The 24,444-nt window shown below is 47.9% G+C and overlaps 1 protein-coding gene and 1 pseudogene across 3 annotated transcripts in view; one reads left to right on the top strand and one right to left on the bottom strand.

Annotated features, from left to right (window-relative positions):
* The window catches only part of SLCO3A1 (solute carrier organic anion transporter family member 3A1), a 298,277-nt gene that overhangs the window by 43,315 nt on the left and 230,518 nt on the right, over positions 1-24,444 (top strand). For all 3 annotated transcript variants that reach the window (XM_047735586.1, XM_047735585.1, XM_047735587.1), the window contains exon 2: positions 21,995-22,460. In XM_047735586.1, the coding sequence (XP_047591542.1) occupies positions 21,995-22,460 (466 nt within the window). The remainder of the gene's footprint in view (positions 1-21,994; positions 22,461-24,444) is intronic.
* LOC125103750 (glyceraldehyde-3-phosphate dehydrogenase-like) lies at positions 5,700-6,859 on the bottom strand (annotated as a pseudogene).

The following is a 24,444-nucleotide window of genomic DNA, read 5'->3' on the forward strand; positions in this document are numbered from 1 at the left end:
ATAGAACAAAACAAAAATATTAACTTGGATCTTAACAACTAACTAGTCTCTTATGGAAGAACTTCATGTTTTCACATTCTTTGGATTGAAGTAAGCCAACAAGCTTCTCCTAATTTCTGACCATTTCCTTCCTCCTGGCTCTTTAGAATGGCCCAGAACACACTGTGGCAGGTGTCTCTGCTGATGCAGATGCTAGGAATATCGTCGTGATAAAGCTGTCTTCCTGGACACCGGTGGCTGAGTGGATGGGGTTGCTCCGTGTGCCAAGCTGAGTCTGCCCCGCAGTCCAGGCTCTGGCAACAGTGTGCCAAGGACAATTATTGGAACTGGGTGTCCAAGGCCAGCGATCGCAAGACTATCTCCTCTCTTTTCTGCCCTGTCGAGGCATCTTGCCGTGGGTGACACGTCCATGTGAGGAGGAGTGTGGGAGCCATAACTCGGGGGGCAAAGCCAGGTGAAGGTGAGTGAGAGAGGGAGTCCTTGCTCTAGACACGTAGCGTTTTCTGAGCGGAAATTGAATGAGATGCAGAAAGCGCATGCTCCTGGTTCGTGTCTGGTGTTCTTGGCTTGCGCGAAGGTGTCTCTTTCAACACATCTTATTTTCTAAGCATGAAGTCAAAGGGAGATAATGTGACCCAGTTAATATGATAGGGCTGTGGCATTCCCAGAGGACGCATCTGTTGCTATCCAACACACATGGGGCTGGCTCCCTGCTCAAGGATGGGGCCAGGATGCCCGCTTGCCAGGCCACATAACAACACTGCTTTCCGCACTCTGGTTCCGGGTCGGGCAGTAGCCGCTTTCTGATGGAGGTGATGAATCCACTGCCATGGTATTTTCAAATGCTTCTGTTCTCCAATCTAGAGGTCACAATTCATCGAGGAAGTGCATTTTCTTTTGCATTTGATCATATTTCTTTTTTTTTAAATTAATTCTTCACATTGTTTACTTTTTTTTTTTTAAAGATTTTATTTATTTATTTGACAGAGAGACAGATCACAAGTAGGCAGAGAGGCAGGCATAGAGGAAGGGAAGCAGGCTCCTTGCCAAGCAGAGAGCCCAATGCGAGACTCAATTCTAGGTCCCCCGGGATCATGACCCAAGCTGAAGGCAGAGGCCCCAACCCACTGAGCCACCCAGGCGCCCCTACTTTTTAAAAAATTGTGTTATGTTAGTCACCATACAGCATATCGTTAGTTTTTGATGTAGTGTTCCATGATTCATTATATACGTATAACACCCAGTGGTCCATGCAATACGTGCCCTCCCTAATACCCATAACCAGGTTCACTCATCCTCCCCCACCTTCCTCCCCTATAAAACCCTCAGTTTGTTTCCGGGACTCCATAGTCTCTCATGGCTCGTCTCCCCTTCTGATGTCCCCCCCCCTTTCCTTTCCTTCTCCGAATGTCCTCCATGTTATTCCCTATGTTCCATGAGTAAGTGAAACCATATGATAATTGACTCTCTCTGCTTGACTTATTTCACTCAGCATAATCTCCAGTCCAGTCCAGTCCGTGTTGATACAAAAGCTGGGTGTTCTCCGTGTTGATACAAAAGCTGGGTGTTCATCCTTTCTGATGACTGAGTAATAATCCATTGTATACACGTACCACATCTTCTGTATCCATTTATCTGTTGAAGGGCATCTCGGCTCTTTCCACAGCTTGGCTATTGTGGACATTGCTGCTGTGAACATTGGGGTACATAGGGCCCTTCTTTTCACTACATCTGTATCCTTGGGGTAAATACACAGAAGTCCAATTGCCAGGCTATAGGGTAGCTCTATTTTTAATTTTTACCCCAATGATCATATTTCTAGTACCATCTTAGACCTGCTTATCTGTGCAGTTTCCCCAAACTGTGTCTCTCCTGGCTTCTAGCTTTTAGTAGACATAAAAGATCTCATTTCTGCAATAGTTCTCCTGGTTGGGTGTGGGTCTGTTATTCTCTGGCCTCCAGGGTCATTTGGGTCTCTTCCGGAGGGGACAAGAAGGCTGTACTCGCTTCTTCATTTCCAGCTGATCTGGAAAAATCCAGCTAAAGGAGTTTAACATTTTATTTTATTTTATTATTTTAAAGATTTTATTTGAGATTTATTTATTAGAGAGAGAGAAAGTGAGCACGAGCAGGGGCTGGTGGGGAGAGGCAGAGGAAGAATCAGACACCCTGCTGAGCAGGGAGCTTGATGCTGGGCCTGATCCCAGGACCTTGAGCTTATGACCTGAGCCGAAGGCAGATGCCCAACCGACTGAGCCACCCAGGCACCCCGAGAGTTTAACATTTTAGACATAAGATACTAGCATCACACCCAGTGGGTAGGGGTCAGCTGCCCCTTCCCTTCACCATGAGATCCCAGAGCATGCCTTCTTAATGAAGGTGAAATCACCCCTAGTGGAGGGGAAATGGCTTCCTTTAGGTGGGGAGAGGCACAAAAGCTTATTACCTTTTTAATTTATTAAGCATAGATTTACATCCAATTTATAAACCTACACGATATCTGTGGTATTAAAATTTCCTGCAGGCCAATTAGGAAGAAATGTCTGCAAAGGCTCTTTGAAGGTGATCATGAAAAAAAAGTTTGAAAACACTGCTTTAGAATTTTACTCTTGATGCTTCCTTGTCCCTATTCACAAAAAATAATTCCTAAAAGGAAACCCCTTGCTCTCTGCTTGGGTTGAAGATGTCATCAGATGTACTTGTGGAAGAAGGATAGACTGCTGTATTTCCAGCTGAAGAGCTGTTCAGAACTCTTTGGGGCAAACTATCCATGAGTTTTAAACAGCATCGGGGTCTCCCAGAGAGATTTCAAAGGGCAACTCCTTGGACTCCACCCCAAATGTACCCCAGAATCTTCTGGAGCTCTGCACATCACTTGGATGATTCCTAAATAGCCAACCTGGCACGAAGTCCACAACCACTGATCTAGAACAAGGGGAGAAAGTGATTTAGACGAGACTGCTGACCCAGAGCCAGAAAGTGAGACTGTCTTGTGGATCTTACTCTCCCCGCCCCTCCCGACCCTGCCCCCAGCCCTGCATTTCAGTAAACCAGACAGTGCTTGGTTCACCAAACACATCTCAGCCTTTCCCACCTCCTTGCATTTGCTTATTAGATTCTCTTTCCACTCGGTTTCCTTTTCTTTCCCCGTAACCTGTCCGCAGTCTACGTGTTCTACAAGACCTACCTTTGATGATTCCTGCTCTGGGAAGATTTTCCCGAACCTCCCTGGTGTCCTTTTTGCACTTAACACATTCTGCCTCACATTTTGACTATTTGCACCTGTTGTCTTCCTTTCTCCTCCGATTTTCTTGAGGCATAGCTTAGATACCATAAAACCCATCCATTCTAAGTATACAATGAAATGATTTTTTACTTAAGTTATAAAATAATGCAACCATCACCAGAGTCCAGATTTAAAGCATCTCCCATCACTCCAAAAAATTTGCTCATGCCTTTTTGCAGTCAGATTTGTCCCATCCCAGTCCAAGACAACCTACTTAATTTCCTTCTTTGCATTTCCTGGACATATCATAGACTTGGAATAATGCAGTATAGTCTTTTACCTCTCAATTAGCATGATCTTTTAGAGGTGAATCTGTGCTGTAGTATATATTGGTAATTTGCTCCATTTTATAGCTAAATACTGTTCTTTGCTATTGGGTTTTAGTAGATATTATATTAACTGGATTAGATTAGTGTTTGATTTTTTTTTGGCTATATCATGTTTTGTTTATCTAGTGACCATTGGTGGACATGAGGGTGGTTTCCAGTTTGGAGTTATTATGAATATTGCTATCATAGTCTTTGCGTAGACATATGTTTTCAGTTCTCTTGGGTGGATTGGGGGTGGAATTCATATATAACTGTTTTTTGGTGTGTGTGTGTGTGTGTGAGAAGAGAGCCGGTTGGGGGGAGGGCTAGAGGGAAAGAGAGAGAATCTTAAGGAGGCACCATGCCCAGTGCAGAGCCCAACTTGGGGCCTGATCTCACGACCCTGAGATCATGACCTGAGCCAAAATCAAGAGTTGGACATTTAACCAACTAATCCACTCAGCCCATTATATAACTTTTTAAGAAACTGCCCAATTATTTTCCAAAGAGACTGACCACTTTATCTGTTACATTCCCGCCAACGATGTGTGTGGCTTCCTGTTCTCCCCCATGCAGGTGAATGCTCTATCGTTGCTGTTTTGTTATTATACCCATTCTAGGGAGTGGGTAGTGGCACCTTGTGATTTCTAGTTGCTTTCCCTAAAGACTAATGATGCTGAACATCTTTTCAAATGCTTATTAAACATTCTTGTGTTGTCTTTGGTGAAATTGGTCAAATTAGTTGCCTCTTCTTAAAATTGGGTTGTTTGTCATTTTATTGTTTGGTTGTAAGTTTGGTAGGAAGTGGTGCTGAAATCATCTTTAACCTTAACCCATTTTCTGACCGGTTGTTTAATCCATTATTGTGAGACTGACGCGCTGCGTACTGCGCTAAGGAGGCACCTGTTTAATCCATTATCGAAAGGGATATTAGTCTCTCCAGCTGTTATCATTGAATTGTTCATTTCTCTTTTCAGTTTGTCAACTTTGGCTTCATGTGCTTTGGGGCTGTTAAGGTTGGTGTCATTGTGTTCACATCTGCCATTTTGTAATTTCTGTCTTGTGTCTTTTTTGCTACACTGTTCTATCTTTATTGCCTTCTCTCATGTTAAATAGATACTTTCTTGAGTTTCATTTTAATTCCTTCTCCCTGTGTTTTGAATTACTTTCTTAGTGATTGTTTCTACAATATGTATCTTAAGTTATCAAAGTCTGTTTAGATCAGTACTAACTTAATTCCTATAAAATGTGAAACCTTAATTCCTATAAAATATGAAACCTTTGCTCTAATAAAGATCCATTACTTTCCCTTGTTTGTGTTATTATCATATATATTAAATCTATACATGCTGTGAATTTTAACAATGCAGTGTTACTGCTTTATACAATCCCCTGCCTTTAAAAGAAGAGGAAAAGTATATACAGCCTTTTGCATTTACCCCCATATCAAACTTTTCTGGGGCTCCTTATTTCCTTGTGTATATATTTGAGTTACTGTATGGTATTGTTTTCTTTCTACTTAAGGAATTACTTTAGTATTACATCCAAGGAAAATCTGCCAGCAATGAATTCTCCTAGTCTTTGTTTATCTGGTAAAATCTTTATTTTGCTTTTAGTTTCAAATAATAGTTTTGCTGGGTATAGAATTCTTGGTTGACAGTTTCTTCTTTCAGATCTTTAATTAGAACATTCCATTGCTTTCTGATTTAGGTTGTTTCTGATGAAAAGTCAGCTGTTAATTTAATGAGGATCTCTTATGTGTTATTGTTTCTCAGATCTGATATTGAACCCCTCTAGTGTATTTTTCATTTCAGTTACTATACTTTTCAACTCTAGAATTTCCATTTGGGGTGTGTGTGTGTGTAAGAGAGAGAGAGAGAAGGAGAGAGAGAGAGATCTGTGTCATTATTCAGATAATCTATTTGTTGGATTATTAATATCATACTGCTGTTTAATTTCTTTTTTTTTCTTTTTTTTTTTTTTTTTGGCTGGATACAGTATACTTTATTGATGGTACATGACAAGGTAGGGCTCCCCAAGCCCCTCCCCTTCTTTAGGGGGTCTGGGATGGAAATAGTGGAGGTTGGGAGATTCTCAGTGTTTTGGGGGGTAAATTAGGGCAGGGATTCCCCAGCAGCTGAGGGCCTCTCTCTTCCTCTTGCTCTGGCTGGGGCTGGTGGTTCAGGGGGCTCTTACTCCTTGGAGGCCATGTGGACCATAAGGTCCACCACCTGGTTGCTGTAGCCAAATTCATTGTCATACCAGGAAATGAGCTTGACAAAGTGGTCATTGAGAGCAATGCCAGCCCCAGCATCGAAGGTAGAGGAGTGGGTGTCACTGTTGAAGTCGCAGGAGACAAGGTTGTCTCAGTGTACCCTTAAGGATGCCCTTAAGGGGGCCCTCTGATGCCTGCTTCACCACCTTCTTGATGTCATCATATTTGGCAGCTTTCTCCAGGTGGCAGGTCAGATCCACAACAGACACGTTGGGGGTGGGGACACGGAAGGCCATGCCAGTGAGCTTCCCATTCAGCTCACGGATGACCTTGCCTACAGCCTTGGCCGCACCAGTGGAAGCTGGGATGGTGTTCTGGGTAGCCCCTCGGTCGTCACGCCATAGCTTCCCAGAGGGGCCGTCCACAGTCTTCTGGGTGGCAGTGATGGCATGGACGGTGGTCATGAGTCCCTCCACAATGCCGAAGTTGTCATGGATAACCTTGGCCAGAGGAGCCAAGCAGTTGGTGGTACAGGAGGCATTGCTGACAATCTTGAGGGAGTTGTCATACTTCTCATGGTTCACACCCATCACGAACATGGGGGCGTCAGCAGAAGGAGCGGAGATGATGACCCTCTTGGCCCCGCCCTTCAAGTGAGCCCCAGCCTTCTCCATGGTGGTGAAGACCCCAGTGGATTCCACAACATACTCAGCACCAGCATCACCCCATTTGATGTTGGCGGGATCTCGCTCCTGGAAGATGGAGATGGACTTCCCATTGATGACAAGCTTCCCGTTCTCAGCCTTGACTGTACCGTGGAATTTACCGTGGGTAGAATCATACTGGAACATGTAGACCATGTAGTTGAGATCAATGAAAGGGTCATCGATGGCGACAATATCCACTTTACCAGAGTTAAAAGCAGCCCTGATGACCAGGCGCCCAATACGGCCAAATCCGTTCACTCCGACCTTCACCATCGTGTCTCCGGCACGCGGCTGGCACTGCACCTGAAGATGCGGCTGTCTGTCGAACGGGGAAGAGCAGAGAGCCTGCTGTTTAATTTCTTAAACATGGATTTCTTTTGTGTTTTGAACATATTTATAGTAGGTGCTTTGAGTCTGTCTGCTCTGTCCAACATTGGAGCCCACTTCCAGATGACTTTTATTTTATTAATCTTTTTTTTTTTTTAATTTAAGTTATCTTTGTGCCCAATGTGGGGCTTGAACTCATGACGAGATCAAGAATCACACAATCCTTTGAACCAGTCAAGGACTCCCAGATGACTTTTATTGACCGTTCTTTTGCCCCTCAGTAAGGAAGGGCCATGCTTTTCTGTTTGTTTTTTGCATGACTCTTTATTTTTTGTTGAAAATTGGACATTTTAGTTATATACCTAGCAGCACTGGATTTGTTTTTTTGTCCTCCCACATTTTCCCCGTTCCTGCCCATGGTTTGTTGTTATTCTGTTTCATTATTTGCCTGAACTAAATCTGTGGTATCTTTCTCTCTTGTGACGTGTGGCCATTGATGTATTGGCTCAGTTTTAAAATTTTTGGTTCTTCTTTTTCTTTGATTGTAAATTCTTATTTTTATTTTAAATCCTGGCTTCCTAGGGGTTACCTCTGTGTCCGCATAGTCAATGGTTGGTCAGAGTTTGTGTTCAAATGCCTCAAGTGCTAAGCTTGCATTCAAAATTAAGGAATTTTTTAAATTAAAGATTTGTTTATTAGAGAGAGAGAGAGAGAGAGATAATGTGAACAGGGTTGAGGGAGAGAGAGAGAAAGAATCATTAAGCAGATTCCCCACTGAGTATGGAGCCCAACCCAGGGCTTAATCCCAGAATCCCGAGATCATGACCTGAACTGAAATCAGGAGTTGGCCACTCAACCAACTGAGACACTCAGATGCCCCTCAGATTGAGGCAGTTTTTAAGTTTCTCCAACTTTTCCTTTCTTCTGGGTCCTTTTGCATTTCCTTTGTCTGTGCACATAGGCTCACAGTCAGCCCGGAAGGAGTAGAGAGGGTAGACCCTCTCTGGTTACTCCTCCACTTCTGCATGGCCTTTCAGTTAGCCAGAAATATGTGGAGATCTTATTAAGGACTCTTATGGCTGGTCTTCCTCTTGAATTTCTGTCTAGTCTGCCAGTCTGTTGCTTGTCCTCACCAGCATCAAAACCTCAGAGTAGCTGATGTTTGCCATTTACTTTCCATTGGGATGGCTGTTTTTACTGACAGCACCCCATGTGTGGTTTTTCATGTTCCACTTTAAATCAGGTGTACTCCTTCCAGCCGTGAGGCTGTTGGTTTGCATGGCCAACTTGTGTGATTGAACTACTGGGCCAACCAACACAGGAGGGAAAGAACCCAGATTCCTCCTACTTTTATCAGAGGTTCAGAAGTTTTTCATGAACAAGTGCTCCTCAATTTGTTGCATGTTTTAGTTGATTTCCAGAGTCTTGACATGGTGGGTTTTGTCTTTTATTTATTTTTTTTACAATTTCATCCATTAAAAAAAATTTTTTTTTGAAGGGGCGGGGGGTGGGAGGTTGGGTGAGCCTGGTGGTGGGTATTATGGAGGGCACATTTTGCATGGAGCACTGGGAGTGGTGTATAAACAATGAATTCTGGTATGCTGAAAAGAAATTTAAAAAATTAAAAAAGTATAATAAAGAGTACCCTTACCACTATAAAAAAAAGTATTTTTTAAAGATTTTTAAAATTTATTTTAGAGAGAGAGTGTATGCACAAACAGAAGGAGGGACAGAGGGAGAGGGAGAGAAGCAGCCTCCCTGCCGAGTGTGGGGCTTGATCCCATAACCTTGAGGTCATGACCTGAGCCAAAATCGAGAGTCAGTCGGTTAACCAACTGAGCCACCCAGGTGCCCCTGGTCCAGTTTTATTATTGTTTTTGAGGAGAGAATTGGTCAAGTTTCTCATGCTGCCGTTCCAGCCCCATTGTCTTTTCCCAGCTTCTAGAGAGCAAAAAATCACGTGGCAGTTAATAGGAGGGAATCTGACACCAGATTGTCTGAGCTCAAAAAAATCACGTGGCAGTTAATAGGAGGGAATCTGACACCAGATTGTCTGAGCTCAAATCCTGGCCCAGCCGTTTACTACCTGCCGGACCTTGGACAAGTTACTTAACTTCTGGGCTTCTGTGACCTCATCTGTAAAATGGGGATAATAATAGTACCTACTGGGGCACCTGGCTGGCTCAGGCGGCAAAGCCTCTGACTCTTCATTTTGGGGTTGTGAGTTTAAGCCCCATGCTGGGTGCAGAGATTACTCAAAAAAAAAAAAAAAAAAATTGGGGCACCTGGGTGGCTCAGTTGGTTAAGCGTCTGCCTTCAGCTCAGGTCACGATTGCAGGAGCCTGGGATCGAGCCCTGCATTGGGCTCCCTGCTCAGCGGGGAGCCTGCTTCTCCTTCTCCCTCTGCCTCCCCGCACCCCCCCCAACCCCGGTTTGTGCTCTCTGGCTCTTTCAGTCTCTTGTCAAATAAATAAATAAAATCTTTAAAGAAATGTTTTTTAAAAATTAGTAGTACCTAACCTACTGAGGTTGTTGTAGGAATGATATGGATTTAACATACGCAGAGTGATAAGAACAGAGCTAGGGCACACGGTAAATGCTATAAAATGTTCGTGCTTGTGAGTTCACTGAGGGAGGGACTCTGTCTTATCTCCGATCTCAGCCCCCATGTCCTCCGTCTGGTACTTTGCCCATAGTCAGCTCTTCTAACCCTCGAATCTTCTTTACTAAGTGATGCTTGACATTGTCCAGAGGAAATGAGGGCAGCTCCCAGAGTAACTGCAGGTAAAGGACGAGAGACTGCAGGGGACCCAAGGAACAGATGGCTTTGTGTCTCGTTGAGGCCAAGTGTTGGTCAGTCTTGGGCTCATGTGTTTTTCCTCCCAGGCCCAGGATCTGCCTACAATGCCTGGTGCTGCTCACATACCATATTGAGCTGGAGCCTGCCTGGGTCTGCCCACTTGTGTTTGTTTCCAAGAACCTAATTAGCACAATTGTTACCATTTCCAAAGTTTCCTTGCGTCAGGCACCTCCAGGAATGAATAAAGCCGCTTGGTGTGATGCTTATTTAAGTTCTTATGCAAAGGGCAAAGGGCCACCGGGGAGCTGTGGGAGGGCAAGGAACTTGAGTCTGTGTTCATCAGCCCAGGCTCCTGCTCGCCCGGACGGAGCCACCGTGCAAATGGGAAATTGGTGCTTCTTCCTCCAGCGCACACTATTGGGGTGAACAGAATCCCTGCTGGATTCAGGGCTCACTCACCACCGAGGCAGGAAGCCTTTGTGCAGGAAAGCGTACGTGTCACATTTCTGTATGTAGTGACCTGGCTTAGCCACCGTGCGCCCCGCTCTGTGCTCAGGAGCTGGGTTGCAGACATAAGCCAGTCTTTGCCCCCAAGGAACTTTCAGCCTTCACGAGGAACACCAGACATGCCAAAATAATGCCGGCCACATGGGAGTCTATATTGAGAACCATGGTTGTGAGGGAGAAGGAGAGGCCCGGAGAATTCCTGGAGGAGATGGCACTGGACTGCTGAATAAGTAGGGATTTCCGAAGCGAGTGGAGTGGGCTGGGTGGTGTTTTGGCCCCTTTGAAAGCTGGGGGGATGAGACAGATCTAGATCAGCATAGGAAAGTTGCAGCCAGGGATTGCTGCAGTGGGGAGGCTGGGAGGCAGAATGTGGCCTGATGTCGGGGTCTTCTCCCCAGAGGCAAGGAGCTTGGGCTTTTCTGGCTCATAGCGGGCGTCACTGGAGGGTCTTAAGGAGACAACTAATTGGGGATGGGTTGAATGATGGGTTGAATGAGGTGAGACAGGAAAGAGCAGTGGCTGGTGCCATGCACTGGGGACGTTTCAGGGAACAGGGGCTGGGCGACAGAACTGGGGTGGGGAGCCAGGGGTGACTGTCCGGTTTCTGAGGCCTGGGATGGTGCAGATGTCAGAGAAGTACTGATTTCATGGAGGGAGAGATCAGAAGGGCTGGGCTTGCTGAGCTCGGGGTAGGGGTCCTGGAGGGGATGGAGAGCAGAATGCTGTGTTGGGACCCGTGGAGGCTGGGTGCTTCCTGGGGAGAGGGGTCTGCAGCTCAGAGGTGTAGTGTGGCTACAGGGAGAGACTGGGTGCCACCAGCATGCTGGAGATAAGAGAATGTGGGGATTCTTCTCCCCCCATTTTTGTACAGTGACTTAAAAACAGAAGTGACTGTGGAGAATTCTGGCCATAGAGAGCAAGGGAAGAGGAGGAGGAGAGGACACAGGTTTGGTGGTGGTGGAGGTGGTGGGCGTTGGAGGAAAATGGAGGACAGCAAGTTGTTCTGTCGGCTGTGTCAGAAATCAGAGAAAGCCCGTATGAGGAGGGTAGGGAAGATAGTGGTCACATTTAGGAAGTAGGAGCTCAGTGGGGACCTGCATCCAGAGCGGCTTCCCATGGCCGTAGCACGGTGGTGATGCCCAGTCGCATGGGATTGACCTGAGCGTCCAAAGCAGGGAAGTGTTCCCAACAAATGGGGACATTCTCTACGCCTCTGGATGGAAGGGAAGAAGAAAGGCAGCGACAGGAATGGAAATCGATGCAGCCACTGTGGGAAACAGGACACAGGTTCTTCAAAACATTCAAAGTAGAACTACCAGATGATCCAGTCAGTCCGCTGGTGGGTGTGTACACCCCAGACATGAACACACTAACTCAAGAAGTTACATGCATGTCTGCATTTATCAGCATTATTTACATTAGCTATGATACGGAAGCAACCTACGTGTTTACTAATGGGTGAATCCATAAAGAGGGGATTTTGAGTTGTTGAATACGGATGAGAATTGGGCGTGTTTGTGGATACGGTAGAGAAGGACCCAGTGCAGGGGGGAAGAGAGCATAGGGCAGAGAGGTGAAGCAAGGTGTTCAGGGGGGCAAGAAGGTGGCGGGTGGGCAAAGGGACCTGCCGAGTGGGAGGCAGGGATGCCCCTTCCCTGGGTGGAGTGAAGCTGGGAGTCTTACAGGGCGTTCCCTCCTTTATCTTTCCGGCGAGCAGGAGCCCACCTTTGGCTTGGACAGAACGCGGCACTGCTGTCACCTCCTGCACTAATGATAATCTCTCCATGACTTTGGTCCATGACAGTTGTGATACCTTTGGTACCTGGTTTGGTCTATATTGGTCCAGCATTTTCAGCACCTTGAACAAGGGAACATGCATCCAACACACAGTAGACTGTTGTACTCATGGTCGAACGAGACCACGTAGTGACACGTTTACTTTTATTTTAACATGGGGGAGGGGGCGCAGAACTGGACGGGGCAGCAGGAGACAGAACTGTCGCTTACAGGTATGTGATCCTGGGCAAATTACTTCATTCCTCTGCATTTGTGGTTCCTCCCTGTAAAATGGGAATGGGCTGGATCCTTCTCAGCACCCACGTTAGCAGTAACATGCATCGTCCCTGTGATCGGTCACTGTGTGTCATAGCGAAGCTGAGGGGGTTCTGTGCCTGAGATGTACTGGACGGACGGGTGGCAGAGTCCACAGGGAGCTGGTGTGAGCAGATTAAGAAAGATGAACTCTTCACTGTGTGTGACTGTTGCCTTCAACTGCTCTGACCCCAAGGTTTTGACTTTCTTCTTCTAGAAGCCTTCCAGCCAGCACTGCACGCAAATGGGCATTGTTTCGTTCTGGTCTGTGTTTATCTTGTACCTGGATGCTCAGGCTTTGGTGAACGTGTTATTTTCTTATCAGCTTATTTGTGGGTTCATTTCTTTGAGTGGACATAATTAAGTGGAAGCAGATTATCATGGTATTTAGGACTTAGGTATTAGGGCTTAAATACCTGTACGGTGGGTTGCTGTTGAGGAATGTATATGTGATGATTTTGTACCCTGTTCTGGTAGAAGCAGTTTTCATGTATGTAGCACACACCTGTGGAATTACAAGAAGAACTTGAAAACCAGGAAAGAAATGGAATGCTTATTTGCAGCCCTGGCATCCCATTCCATTTCTCAAACATGGCGGTAGGTTTGAGTCCGAGATTCCTGGCAAGCAAGGCAAAAAGGGAAACGTAGCTATAATCAGACTGTTGAATAGCCTTTGGTTGGATGTGAGACTGGAGAAGCCAAAAAATTAGTTCCTTGGAGCAGCAGACCTTTTTCTAGTACTTAAACACATTTCTCCTATCTCCTATCTTAACCCAGTATTTCTGAAAGTAGATACATATTTTTTCCAGGGATGCTCAGGATTTTAAAAAATGGATAGCAGAATTTCAAGAAATGCTACATACTATATACTTTGATGGATGATTAACAATGCATGTTACCATTTGGGAATCTTTCATAAGTCTAGCCGTAAGGAAACCTGTTTATCTTTGTTCAATGCTGGGTTTTCAAAATTATATATGACTTCAAAGCTCTTTCCCACCCTGCAGAGCTTTTAACAATAATTAAAACTTAAAAAAAAAATTAAATAGTCTTTTACAGTAAGAGAGAGAGGACAGGAGGGAGGGCAGAGGAAGGAGAGAGAGACAGAACCTCAAACAGGCGCCACTTGGGCATGGAGCCTGATGCGGGCTCGATCTCATGACCTCGAGATCTTGACTTGAGCTGAAACCAAGAGTCTGCTGCTCAACCGACCGAGCCACCCAGGTACCCCCTCCCTTTTTTTTCTTTTTGCTTTTTATAAAAGCAAGTTTGTTACTAATTGCTTGGGACTGCCTCTGCTTACTTGATGGAACCCACCTGCTTACTTAACGATGCGGATGGGGGAGAACCTCACTGAGGTCGGGATAGGGGTGCTCCATCCCTCTGGTGTGGGGCCAGTGACTGGGCTTCAGTCCTGGCCCCTCCCTCTGCTTACTGTGTGGCTGTCAGCAGGATTGTCATCTTCTCCAGCGTCCAGTTGCTTATCTGTAAAATTGTACTCTCAGTATCACCTACCACATGGAATCACATTGTAGAATTAATATGTCAACATATGTAAGGTCCTCAGTACTGTATGTCACATAAGAAATTAGTAACTGTTGAAGATGGCTGTAATTAATATCACCCTGTTTGGCAACCTGCCGTGATGCCACATTTCTCCCATGGTACTAGGTACTAACCACGCTGTTTCTTTGGGTGCTGACTGTGCTTTGAGACTCGTTCACCCTTGGTGATCACTGCTTATTTTCCTAGTTGCCATCTCCATGATTCTGCGAGCTGGTTGAGGGCATCTCCAGCCCCTAGTTTAGGCCCTTGGATGGCCCAGATAGTCAGTGTGGGGTTTTTCAGCTCAGCTGACGGTAAGCCTGGACCCTAGGGCATCGAGAGAAGTCTAATTCGGTGAAAACAGTTCTGCCGGGGGGGGGGGGGGGGTTGCCTGCATAAGTTGTTAGTATGTTAGAAATCTCTTTCTTGAGACTATGTCTGGTCTTCTAAACATTGTGGTTGAATGCTGAAGAAATCATTTAACTCCTGCTGTTCTTCAAGTTTCTCTAACAGAAGAGATCGGGTGCCACATAAATTGTGAACTGAAAGAATGAGGTTATAAAAGGTGCTAAACCCAGATTATGAATAATAGCCTGATGCGGACATTTCTGGTGCTGACCGTGGAGCTCAGTAACAGAGCAGACGAGCATTCTGTTAGTTTTACCCAGTGGAGAGGGAGAATCTTTGTTTTCCATGATGGACCACTGAGCTACAGAGAAAAATCAATGATGAAATTTATGAGTAGGAGGCCTTTAAATTCGGAGATTCTGTTTTAGAAGAGAATCCTAAAATGTTACACATTCTGGTAGAATTAATTGAACATAAAATTTCGCTACATGTAAGGAGCAATAGAAAGTGTTTCTGTTGTATTTTAGGGCCATTAGGAGAGAGAGGTAGCAGAAGAGATGAGAGAAGCTAAGGAACGGGATGTAGAGGGGAAAGTAGTCTGAGAAAGAGGCGAATGATGAAATAGGATATAGGGAATGGCAGAGACGGGCTTAGAGCAGAGACCAGTGAGGCTTAAGGAGAGCCAGATGGCAACTCTCACTCAGGGTAATCAGAGAAAAGGTACAGAGAGGGTCACTGGACTCCCAGGACACTGCCGCATCAAAGGGGAAAAGTCATGTTGCGTATTAGCAACTCCAGGCATAACTGCTGTTACAGTGATGAACATCGTACAGAACATTTCCCTTGCATTTGAACCCGTGGCAAGCTGTGAGGGCAGGATTTTCATCTGCACGTTACAGACGGGGAAAGGGAGTTACAGGTGTGTTAAGTGCCTTGTCTAAGGTCCCACAGGTAATGTTTGACTCCCTAAATCTCTCGTGTTTCCCACCTGCCCCTTCAAGTGTACTGATGATTTTGGTGAGGGCTGAAGGCCAGAGTTAGGTCTAAATCAGGGATTCTCCGTGTAATTCTTACTGTGCTTTTTGAGAACAGTGGTTGGAAGAGGACAGCTATTTATTATGTGGTTCATATAGGCTAACTCATCGGCCAGCACTGTAGCAACAGTGACTAAATGCCTCTTTTCCCCACTGACCTGCGAGGCAGAGGAGCGATCTGTTTGCCACCAGGGCAATTACAGGAGATGTTGTCTTCTGTTACCTGGTTCTGCAAACATCACATCCTGGAATTCACAAGCGAATGCCCTGCGTGTGGCATTTCCCTTGTGCCCTAAATTACGTGCTCCAAGGAGCCACTGTTCGGATGAAAAACAAAACCACACATGGTGCCTCGTTTACCCGATGAAATTGCTGCTTCTTATAGGACAGTGCTGTCTGGGCTTGTGTGGTTCAGCCCATCCTGCACCATCCCATTTCTTACTGCAAGGAGACATGCCCTTGGCACATCAGACAAGAAACTGAAGTTGCCTTGCAGATTACTTTCATGGAATTAATAAACTTGCATTACAGCCTTGCCTAGATTGACTTTCCTAGGCCAGCAAGAGGAGGGCTTCACAGACTTGTTATAAGTGGCCAGTGTGTTTATTGCCAGGCGTAAGAACGTGATCTGTCAAACTGGATTGACTGAGAACAGTAGAGCAGGAGTTGGGGGAATCTGTGGCCTATGGCCAAATGCAGCCCACTGCTTGTTTTTGTTAATAAAGTTTTATTGGAACACAAACATGCCCACTGTTTTGCATATTGCCCGTGGATGCGGCTTTTGTGCCAAGATGGCAGAGTGAGTAGTTGCTACAGAAGCTGAGTGGTTTGGACGCTGCAAATATTTACTCTATGGCCCTTCGCAGAAAAAGTGAGCTGACCCCTGTTTGGCAGGGGGACTGCACGTCATATCGCATGTGACTGTAGCTAAGGTGAACTTCACATCTCCCGGACTGCTTCTGCTCCCTGACATGGGCCCTCCTGCTGGGCACCAAAGGTTAAGGGTGAAGCTTCCTCCAAGTTCCCCTGGGGCAGCCTGCTGCCCTCTGTCACATCCCATGCCCCTCGGACAGCCCAGTGTTGAGATGCAGGTTCTCCCCAGTCCCAGGCTCCTCCTAGCCTTCCCACGCTCTCAGCCCTCACATGGCCCCAGACTGAGCCAGCAGAGACTCTCCCGAGTTCCCTTTGCTGTACCTTCCTTGGTCCACACCTCAGCTGCCAGCCCTGCACTGTTCTCCTTCTCTGGGCCCTCTCCCGGGGGCACTGTCTGATGCTCTACCATCCCTACCCTGCAGAAGCCTCCCTTCCCACCAATACTGCTGTGATAGCTGTCCTCGCAGGTTCTTCTCACTCCACGCTAGGCCCCGCTGCTGGGATAATGTTGCTTCTGCTCAAGAACCTCTCTTGGCTCCCCATTGACCTCCAAATCAAAGGCAGACCCTCAGCCTGGCCTTTAAGATTTTATTTCTGATTACTCCTCACCATCTTCTGAGGCTTAAAGGTCTTCCCCCCACCATGTCCCAGGCCTTGTCTGAACTGTACCCCCCACCCCCATGGGTCTTTGCTTGTGGCATGTTGTAACCTCCCCCTACTCTCATCACCCCGTTGATCCTTGTCGCATCCCAGAATCCTGGATGTATTTTCCTTCACGTGCAACCAAACATGCTCTCACTCCCTTAAACCCTCTGCCACTCTGTTCCTCTGTCTGGCAGGCTGTGTTGGTAGGCTGTGTTACTCTATGGCTTCTTTCTGCTCTCCCCAGATGATAAACTCCCACCGGGTAGGGATCGTCTCTCAATTATAGTCACGTTGCTTGCACCTGCCACCGAGCACGCATCTGGGCGGGACTTGGAAGTCACACAGAGCATGCGCACCGGTGATGAGGCGAGAACTCTCAGACGCACCTGCTGTGTGCCAGGTCCTCTGAGGCACGATCTCCTAATGCTCACTCGAGCGAGTATTGCTAACGCTGTGCAGACCGGCACGGAAAGATCGGCCACGTGCCGTCCCAGGCAGATTTGGCGTCGAGGCTTCCCTGCTCCCACGCTGCACGCAGATGACCACGTTGCCCTGGGGTAGCATCCACGTCTGCGCGGCGACTCCTCTGCAGCGTCCGCCCGGTGCGTCTATGCACACACATTCCTCCGCCTGCGTCTTAGAATCATCTGGGAGATTTGAAAGTAGCTCTGCTAGGGCGCGTATCTCCCAGACGCTATCAGAGCCCTGGCTGGGGGCGGGGCAGGCACTGGTGTTTTCAAAGGCTCCCCAGGTGATTGCAGTCCAGGCCCCACGCCCCAGGCCGAGTAAGAAAACAGGCAGACCTCTGGGAAGGCTCCTGGGGGCTATTCTGACTGTCCGCGGCTGCTCGGGAGAACTTCTCTCCTTACTTAGTGAGCTCCTGACTTTTGAAGGTGAGGAAGGGCTCATCCCTACCTGACCGTGGTCTCGTAGGTGCCTCTTAGGGCGTTCATGACAGCGTGGGCTGAAGGGCTCTCTTTTGGGCTGGATCCCCTTTGCTGCAGCTGGCCTGGGAGTGCCTCAGGCACCCTAAGAGATGAGCCTCCCCAAAAGGCAACCCCAGTTTGCCTATGTGAGAGTGTCTCTAGGAGCTGAAAAGGAGAGCATGCTTTCCACTCGTGTCTAATTTAAAACAAAACAAAAGAAAAACTTCCATCTTGATCAGAGGGAGGCTTGTTGATGGGAAGGGTAGTAGAGCAGGGGTTCTCAAAGCATGGTCCCCTGAGCACCATCAGCATCCCCCGGGGAGCTGGTTCGAATGTAAATCCCCAGCCCTCACCCCCGAGCTGAGGCGTCATAAGCTCTCAGGTTGGAATGGGGCGGTGATCTGCTCTGTGTGATTTTGCTACCACACCGAGGTTAAGGAGCACAGCTCAAGGTTGATGGTGAGTACGTGGGTGGACCCCTGGATGGACCCCTGAAACAGCAGTGGTTTCCTGCCCTAGCTGGGCATCCTAGACCCCTGGAGTCATACAAAATCTCGGGCCACTGGGTCTGTTCTCTGTTTTGGAGGCTGTATTTTTTTTTTTTTTAAGATTTTATTTATTTGTCAGAGAGAGAGAGGAGAGCGAGCGAGCACAGGCAGACAGAATGGCAGGCAGAGGCAGAGGGAGAAGCAGGCTCCCCGCCGAGCAAGGAGCCCGATGTGGGGCTGGATCCCAGGACGCTGGGATCATGACCTGAGCCGAAGGCAGCTGCTTAACCAACTGAGCCACCCAGGCGTCCCGGAGGCTGTATTTTTAACAAGTGTTCCAAGAGATTCTGAAATGCAAGCTTTTTTTTTTTTTTAATCGTGGTTAGTAGAGACCTGATAAATATTGCATTCTTTTAATAATAACTTCATATCCACTTGGCACAGGGTAAGGACACTTTCCTTTTCCTCCTGGAGTTAACGGTTCCTTCGTCTCTAATTACCAAGACGTTTGCCATCAGTCCTGTTGCCCATTAAGTAAAGACAGTCGTTCCCCTTAGCACGCATATTTCTCGTTGCTGGATTGTTCACCGCTACATAAAAGCCACAAGTGGGTTTTATGGCCTCATGCATACTTAATTAGTTCATCTTCTCAAAATTGTGTTTTAAGTGAGTGAAGACCTTAGCCTCTGATCTAACTGATCCACAAAGCGTCTTTTCAAAATGTTCGCAGGGCCTAATGCTTCATTCAGAGGCCACAGGTCAAGGAGGTGAGGACCGTTCCATGTCCTGTCATCCCTTGTGGGTTTTCCAAAGACCAGGCTTGAGGCAGGACAAGTGGAGTTGCAGGCGCAGACACCAGCTCTCTCTAGAAGAGCTGATTAGTTTTTTGTTTTGCCTACAGCTGTCTCCATCCCCACCATCCTTATCTGTCATCATAAATGTCCACACCTGTGTGATATTTTATGACAGGTCACACCTGCTGAAACAGCGCTGTTGTCCTGTTTCAGATATGCCGCCTAATATTTGTCATTAAGCCTTGTGGCAGGAGTGAAAAACAGCTTTTGCTCCAAACCTTCCCACCTGCTGCCCTCCCACGTCTGTTGTCCTTGACTCCCGTCATGGGGGTCACCAGGCTGCAGACCCACCAGGCGTGAGGGCACTCTAGTGCCTGGATGTGTTCCCGCTCCTTTCCTGCACCCACGTCTTCTGGGCATCTCTCAAAGCTCAGCACAAAGGTTGGGGTGAAGCCTTTTGGAGCCCCCAACCTCCCAGGCAGACAGACTGTTGTGTTCTGCACTCCCACACAGCTTTACCTATTACAAACCTCTGCTAGAGTGCTGATCCCATCATGCTTTTTTTTTTTTTTTTTTTTTTTGGGTTACAAAGCAAAGGAGTGACTAAAGGCAGCCTTTGTTTTTCTTCCCCAGACCTTCCAGAAAGAACTTCTTCAGGAGTATTTGAAAACCAGTTTAATGAGACCGGCTAATAAATTTCTTTTCTCGTCAATTGCAAATACTTGGTGTTTGAGAACTAAACTAGCCACATAATGGGGGCCAACTGAGTTGCGAGCTGGCTTTGTCCTGGTTAGGAAGTGCAGTGGGAATGGGAATCAGAATTGGAATGTGGGCAAGAGTGGGGATGCAGATGTCCTGTGGCCAATACCAGTGTTAGAACACTGCTCTACTGCGCTCACGCCCGCCCCCACGCCCCGGGCCCTGCGCTAAAGGACAGACCATCATAGTGGGCGGCATTACTGCCACGCTGCTGACCCTGGGCTGAGTCACCTGGGGACTGTCACGAAATCCCAGGCTGTCCCCAAGACCAGCTCAGTCAGAAGCTCAGGGAGGGACTGGGCATCTGAACTCTTAAGCATTTCCAAGTGTTTCCAATCTGAAGGTAGCTTTGAGAAGCCCTGGGTTGAAGAAGGCTGTTAGAACGTGTGGGGTTGAAGATGAGGTTGGACAGAACCCCTGAGCTACTCTTTTTCATAAGGTGCACAGAGACCTGCTGATCCTTACAGGTATAGCTGGGTGTGCCCATGGCCAGAGGCTGTGGATGCGTGCGTTTGGGCATTGGGGCACGTGTTCATACGTTTGGTGGAAGGCGAGATCCACAGAACTCTCATTCCTCCCAGTCCTTAGCAGCCCAGAGCCTGCAGCCCAGAGTGTCTCAGAGAGAGAAGTCTGCCCCTGCAAGCCTCTCAAATTCTCCCTTCCATCTCTCTTGCCACTTTACTGACTTTCCCTTTCCTCTCTCCTCGTTAATAGTTTGCTGGCATTCCTCGCTCCACTCTTCTGTGGCCCATTTGGCACATGATGGCCACACCTAGCATTCTCTCTTCTGCTTTGATGTTGCCCGATGCCCATAGAGAAGTGACCGTGGTATAGGTAGCCCTTTACAGCACTTACCCCGTATGTTGTTTGCTCCTGGCACTCCTGTTCCCATTTTATAGACGGGAAAGTGAAAGCATAGGGTGAATTGCCCAAGGTCTCAGAATCAGGATGGTCCCAGATGTTCGCCCTGGAGTTCTGGCTCCGCACCCCACTGCTTTGCTTCCTCTCCCTAGGCTCTCCCTCCACGTACGGAAAGGCTGCTGTCTGCTAGCAGACCTTCCATTATTTTCAACCCTCATGTACACACTTCTGGGTTGATGTTCCTGTTCCTGCTTCACTAAGAAATCAAAGCTTGGACAGATGAAGCAACTTGACCGAAATCACAGCTAATTAAGGGAGTAATAGCTGGGTTCAAACCAGGTGTTCCTCTCTCCATGTGCTGCATTTTTTCCACCACACTGCATGGGATTGCCTGATTTCTTTAGGGTGGCATCTGTGGCTCTCTAGAATCTGTCACCAATCCACCTTTCCAACCATTTTCCACTCCTTTATTAAATCATGCCACCAACTTTTGCTCACTGTTCTTTAGCCTGGAGTACTTCCCTGCCCAGCTAAGTCTATCCAACCTCCCATGAAGACGGGGACTCTCGCAGATAATACCCCATGTGGAACCTACAAACAGTAGGAGGCAGGGCCATTTGCATCCCCCCGCCCAGCTCAAAAGCCCTAAAATAATGCTTCTCTTCTTGACCCTGCTCCTGTGATGCCTGTAGCATGAAGGTAATATCCAGGGACTTGTATTGTAGCTGTGTTCTGTGTCTGTCTGCTAGGTGGCATCTTGAGGCCAGGTGTCCTCTCTTCTTTTCTGTGTGTGTGTGTGGGGGGGGGCATTGCCAAGCCACTGTGGAGGTTTACTGTGTGTTAAACAGGTGAAGAACAGACTAGAATACAGAGGTTCCATCAGGGGACATTAGCAGAGCTGCAGGGCATAGAACAGTCCAGGTCGTTTATTTGAAGGCCTCTAGGGAAATGTATGTTGGAAATTTCCAGAGGGAACTGGAGCTAATGATTGTCCCAGTGAGCTAATCCAGCATGTCCATTTTGCCAACTAGGGCTTTGTTTTGTTTTCTTCAGGTAGGATTTGCTAACTTGTAAAAAGCCCCGCCCTCCCAGCATGGAGTTTCTAAATAGGGTATAGTTTGGGAGCCGGTGAAGATGGACTTAGGGCTTGCCCATGAGCACGGGATGGTGGCCACGTGTGGAGAAGGGCAGTTGTGTTTCCCAAATACAGGCAGAACCTTTCAGGATGGAAACAGGTGCCAAGAAAAAACTTCCTTGCCAGCGGGAAAGTTAATTCTTTAGCCGTCGAATTAGGGTTATCCTACTAAGTATTTTTCGGACTCTTCAGGTTTAAGTCCCTTGTCGCAGGTGTCTTTTGCCTGCCAGAAACACTGCGGAGGGGCCAGGGTCTGCCCGCAGGCGCCCCGCGAGGCCGGAGGGGGCTGCTGCTCGGGTGGCGTGCGCTAGCACTGGCCTTGAGATTTCCTTTTGCACCCCGCAGGTGAGCGTCCTGACCACCCTGGAGCGGAGGTTCAACCTGCAGAGCGCGGACGTGGGCGTGATCGCCAGCAGCTTCGAGATCGGGAACCTGGCGCTCATCCTCTTCGTGAGCTACTTCGGGGCGCGCGGGCACCGGCCGCGCCTCATCGGCTGCGGTGGCATCGTCATGGCCCTGGGCGCGCTGCTGTCGGCGCTGCCCGAGTTCCTGACCCACCAGTACAAGTACGAGGCGGGCGAGATCCGCTGGGGCGCCGAGGGCCGTGACGTCTGCGCCGCCAACGGCTCTGGTGGAGACCAGGGCCCCGACCCGGACCTCATCTGCCGCAGCCGGACCGCCACCAACATGATGTACTTGCTGCTCATTGGGGCCCAGGTGCTCCTGGGCATCGGTGCTACCCCCGTGCAGCCCCTGGGCGTCTCCTACATCGACGACCACGTGCGGAGGAAGGACTCCTCGCTCTACATAGGTATGAGCTGCGGCGGTGTCCGGGCTTGCGCCCCTGGGCTGCGCGCTCTGTTAGTAACCGGGGCGCCTTGACTGAGGAAGGCAAGGTGGGCCCGTGAGCGTTTATTGTTCTCAGACTGGGCTGCACATCTGTGGGAGGTTGGGGTGTGGGGGCTTTGAAAAATGGGGATACCTGAGTTGTACCCCCAAGAAAATCCAGTGCAGTTGGGTGCTGCCTGGGCGGGCATGGATTGTTTTCCAGGCTGTCCAGGTGATTTCGATATGCACGGTGGAATTTGAGGTTGGCGTTGCTAGATCCTTAAGAAGCAATGAATGGGAAGACACGGTCAGGAGGGGTATAACGTGTTTTCACCTGCTTTTCACACGTGTGGAGCTCTCTGGCATTAGCCGCCAGGACATGCTTGGGGTGTGCACCTTGGAAACCCCAGTTTTTAATAATCGAAATGATCTTCTGGTCACTGTCCTGTTGAAGTTCAAAGGGGGAGAGATGATTGTCTTCTCAGCACTTGATATCATTCAAAGTTGATCACTTCTGGTCATTCTGCGATGAGGGTATTTACAGGAGCTGGATGTCTAGAAAGAAATAAGGTCTGTTTGAGTTTTTAAAAAATCATTTTGTGTCCTAGCTTCTGACATTGTGTACTGGCAAGATGGAACCTTTCACCGGGTCTAAGGTTAAGCAGCCTCGAAGTTAGAGTTTTTCTTACATCAGACAGGGGTCCTCCGTCACTGCTTTGGGGCACTGTGGCATGGCCATTTGTAGGACGAGGGCCTCCCGAGCGTCTCCGTCCCTTGTTCACCAAGGGTAATTTGGCCTCCCACAAACAGCTGGACCGTTGGATCGTTAAGACCTATCCCCATCCACGGAGGGGTAAGCTTTGACAGAATTACCTTTTCCTGTGGAAACTTTTGTTTCCTGCAGCACTGTTAATTACCATGCAAAGGTTTAGGAAAAACTAGAACTTGAACGGAATGTGACCTAAAGCTTTGTACCAGTTCAGCTTCCAGCATGCACTGCCCAAGGTTTCTGTGCTAGGAGGGCTTGGAATAGATATACACTTCGTGCCGGCTTTCCTCGATGGCTTTCTGTCCCAGCTATGGAGTACATGCTTTCGTCAGGCAAATAGATTGCAAATGTAGGTTTCTGTTCTTTGAGGACAGGCTCAGGGTGAGAAAGGTGGAGAGTGTGTCTCTTGACCCAAGGGTAGAGCACACGCAACCTCGTCGTGACTTAACGTCCACTACGACATGGAACCCGACATAGAGTTGATCTTCTAGGCTGAAGATGGCCAGACCCTTCCCCATGTGGTTAGGGTGGGTTCTGTAGGTACTAAGGACATCATTTATGTTTCGTTTTTCCTAAAACTTGAGCAGCAGCCCCTTCATGTGATTCTGATGCAGAGTAGGACACGGGCTGTAGCATCTAGCCAGGTAGCCTCCTGAAATCCAGCCAGACCACTGGTCTTGGACTTGACCGATATCTCCCTAAGACCCAGGGAGAGCTGTTTTCTGGTATCTGTCACGGCAAGTAGATAAATCAAACCACAGAAAAGGAAGTGGGAAACAAAGATCTGAGTTCTTATCTCTGATGATGGAATCCAATGGAAAAATTTCCCTCTAGAATCCTTCCTCTGGGGCACCAGGTCCAGAACCTTTTCTGGAAGTCTTCCCTGCTGAGTTAGGCCATGGTCTTTTCCTGCAGTTGGGTGGGACCTGGTTTGTGTGTGGGGAGAAGGCGCTCTGGTTTTGTGTGGGGCAGGTGGAGGCATGGGCAGTAGGACCCTCATTCAAGGGAGAGGGCCTTCTGCAGTTCTGAGGCCATGGGATTTACTGTGAGTCTTTGTAAAGAAGAATGTTTCCGGCGAATTTCTACCTGGGCACCATTTTTTTTTTTTTTTTCTTGTGATCGTTAAGTGGAGTTGGAAGTGTCTATTTGTGTGGTACATGGACCTTTCGGCACTGGTCCATCTGGCATATTCCAAAAC

The sequence above is a fragment of the Lutra lutra genome, chromosome 7, assembly GCF_902655055.1.
Source record: "Lutra lutra chromosome 7, mLutLut1.2, whole genome shotgun sequence".
NCBI lineage: Eukaryota > Metazoa > Chordata > Mammalia > Carnivora > Mustelidae > Lutra > Lutra lutra.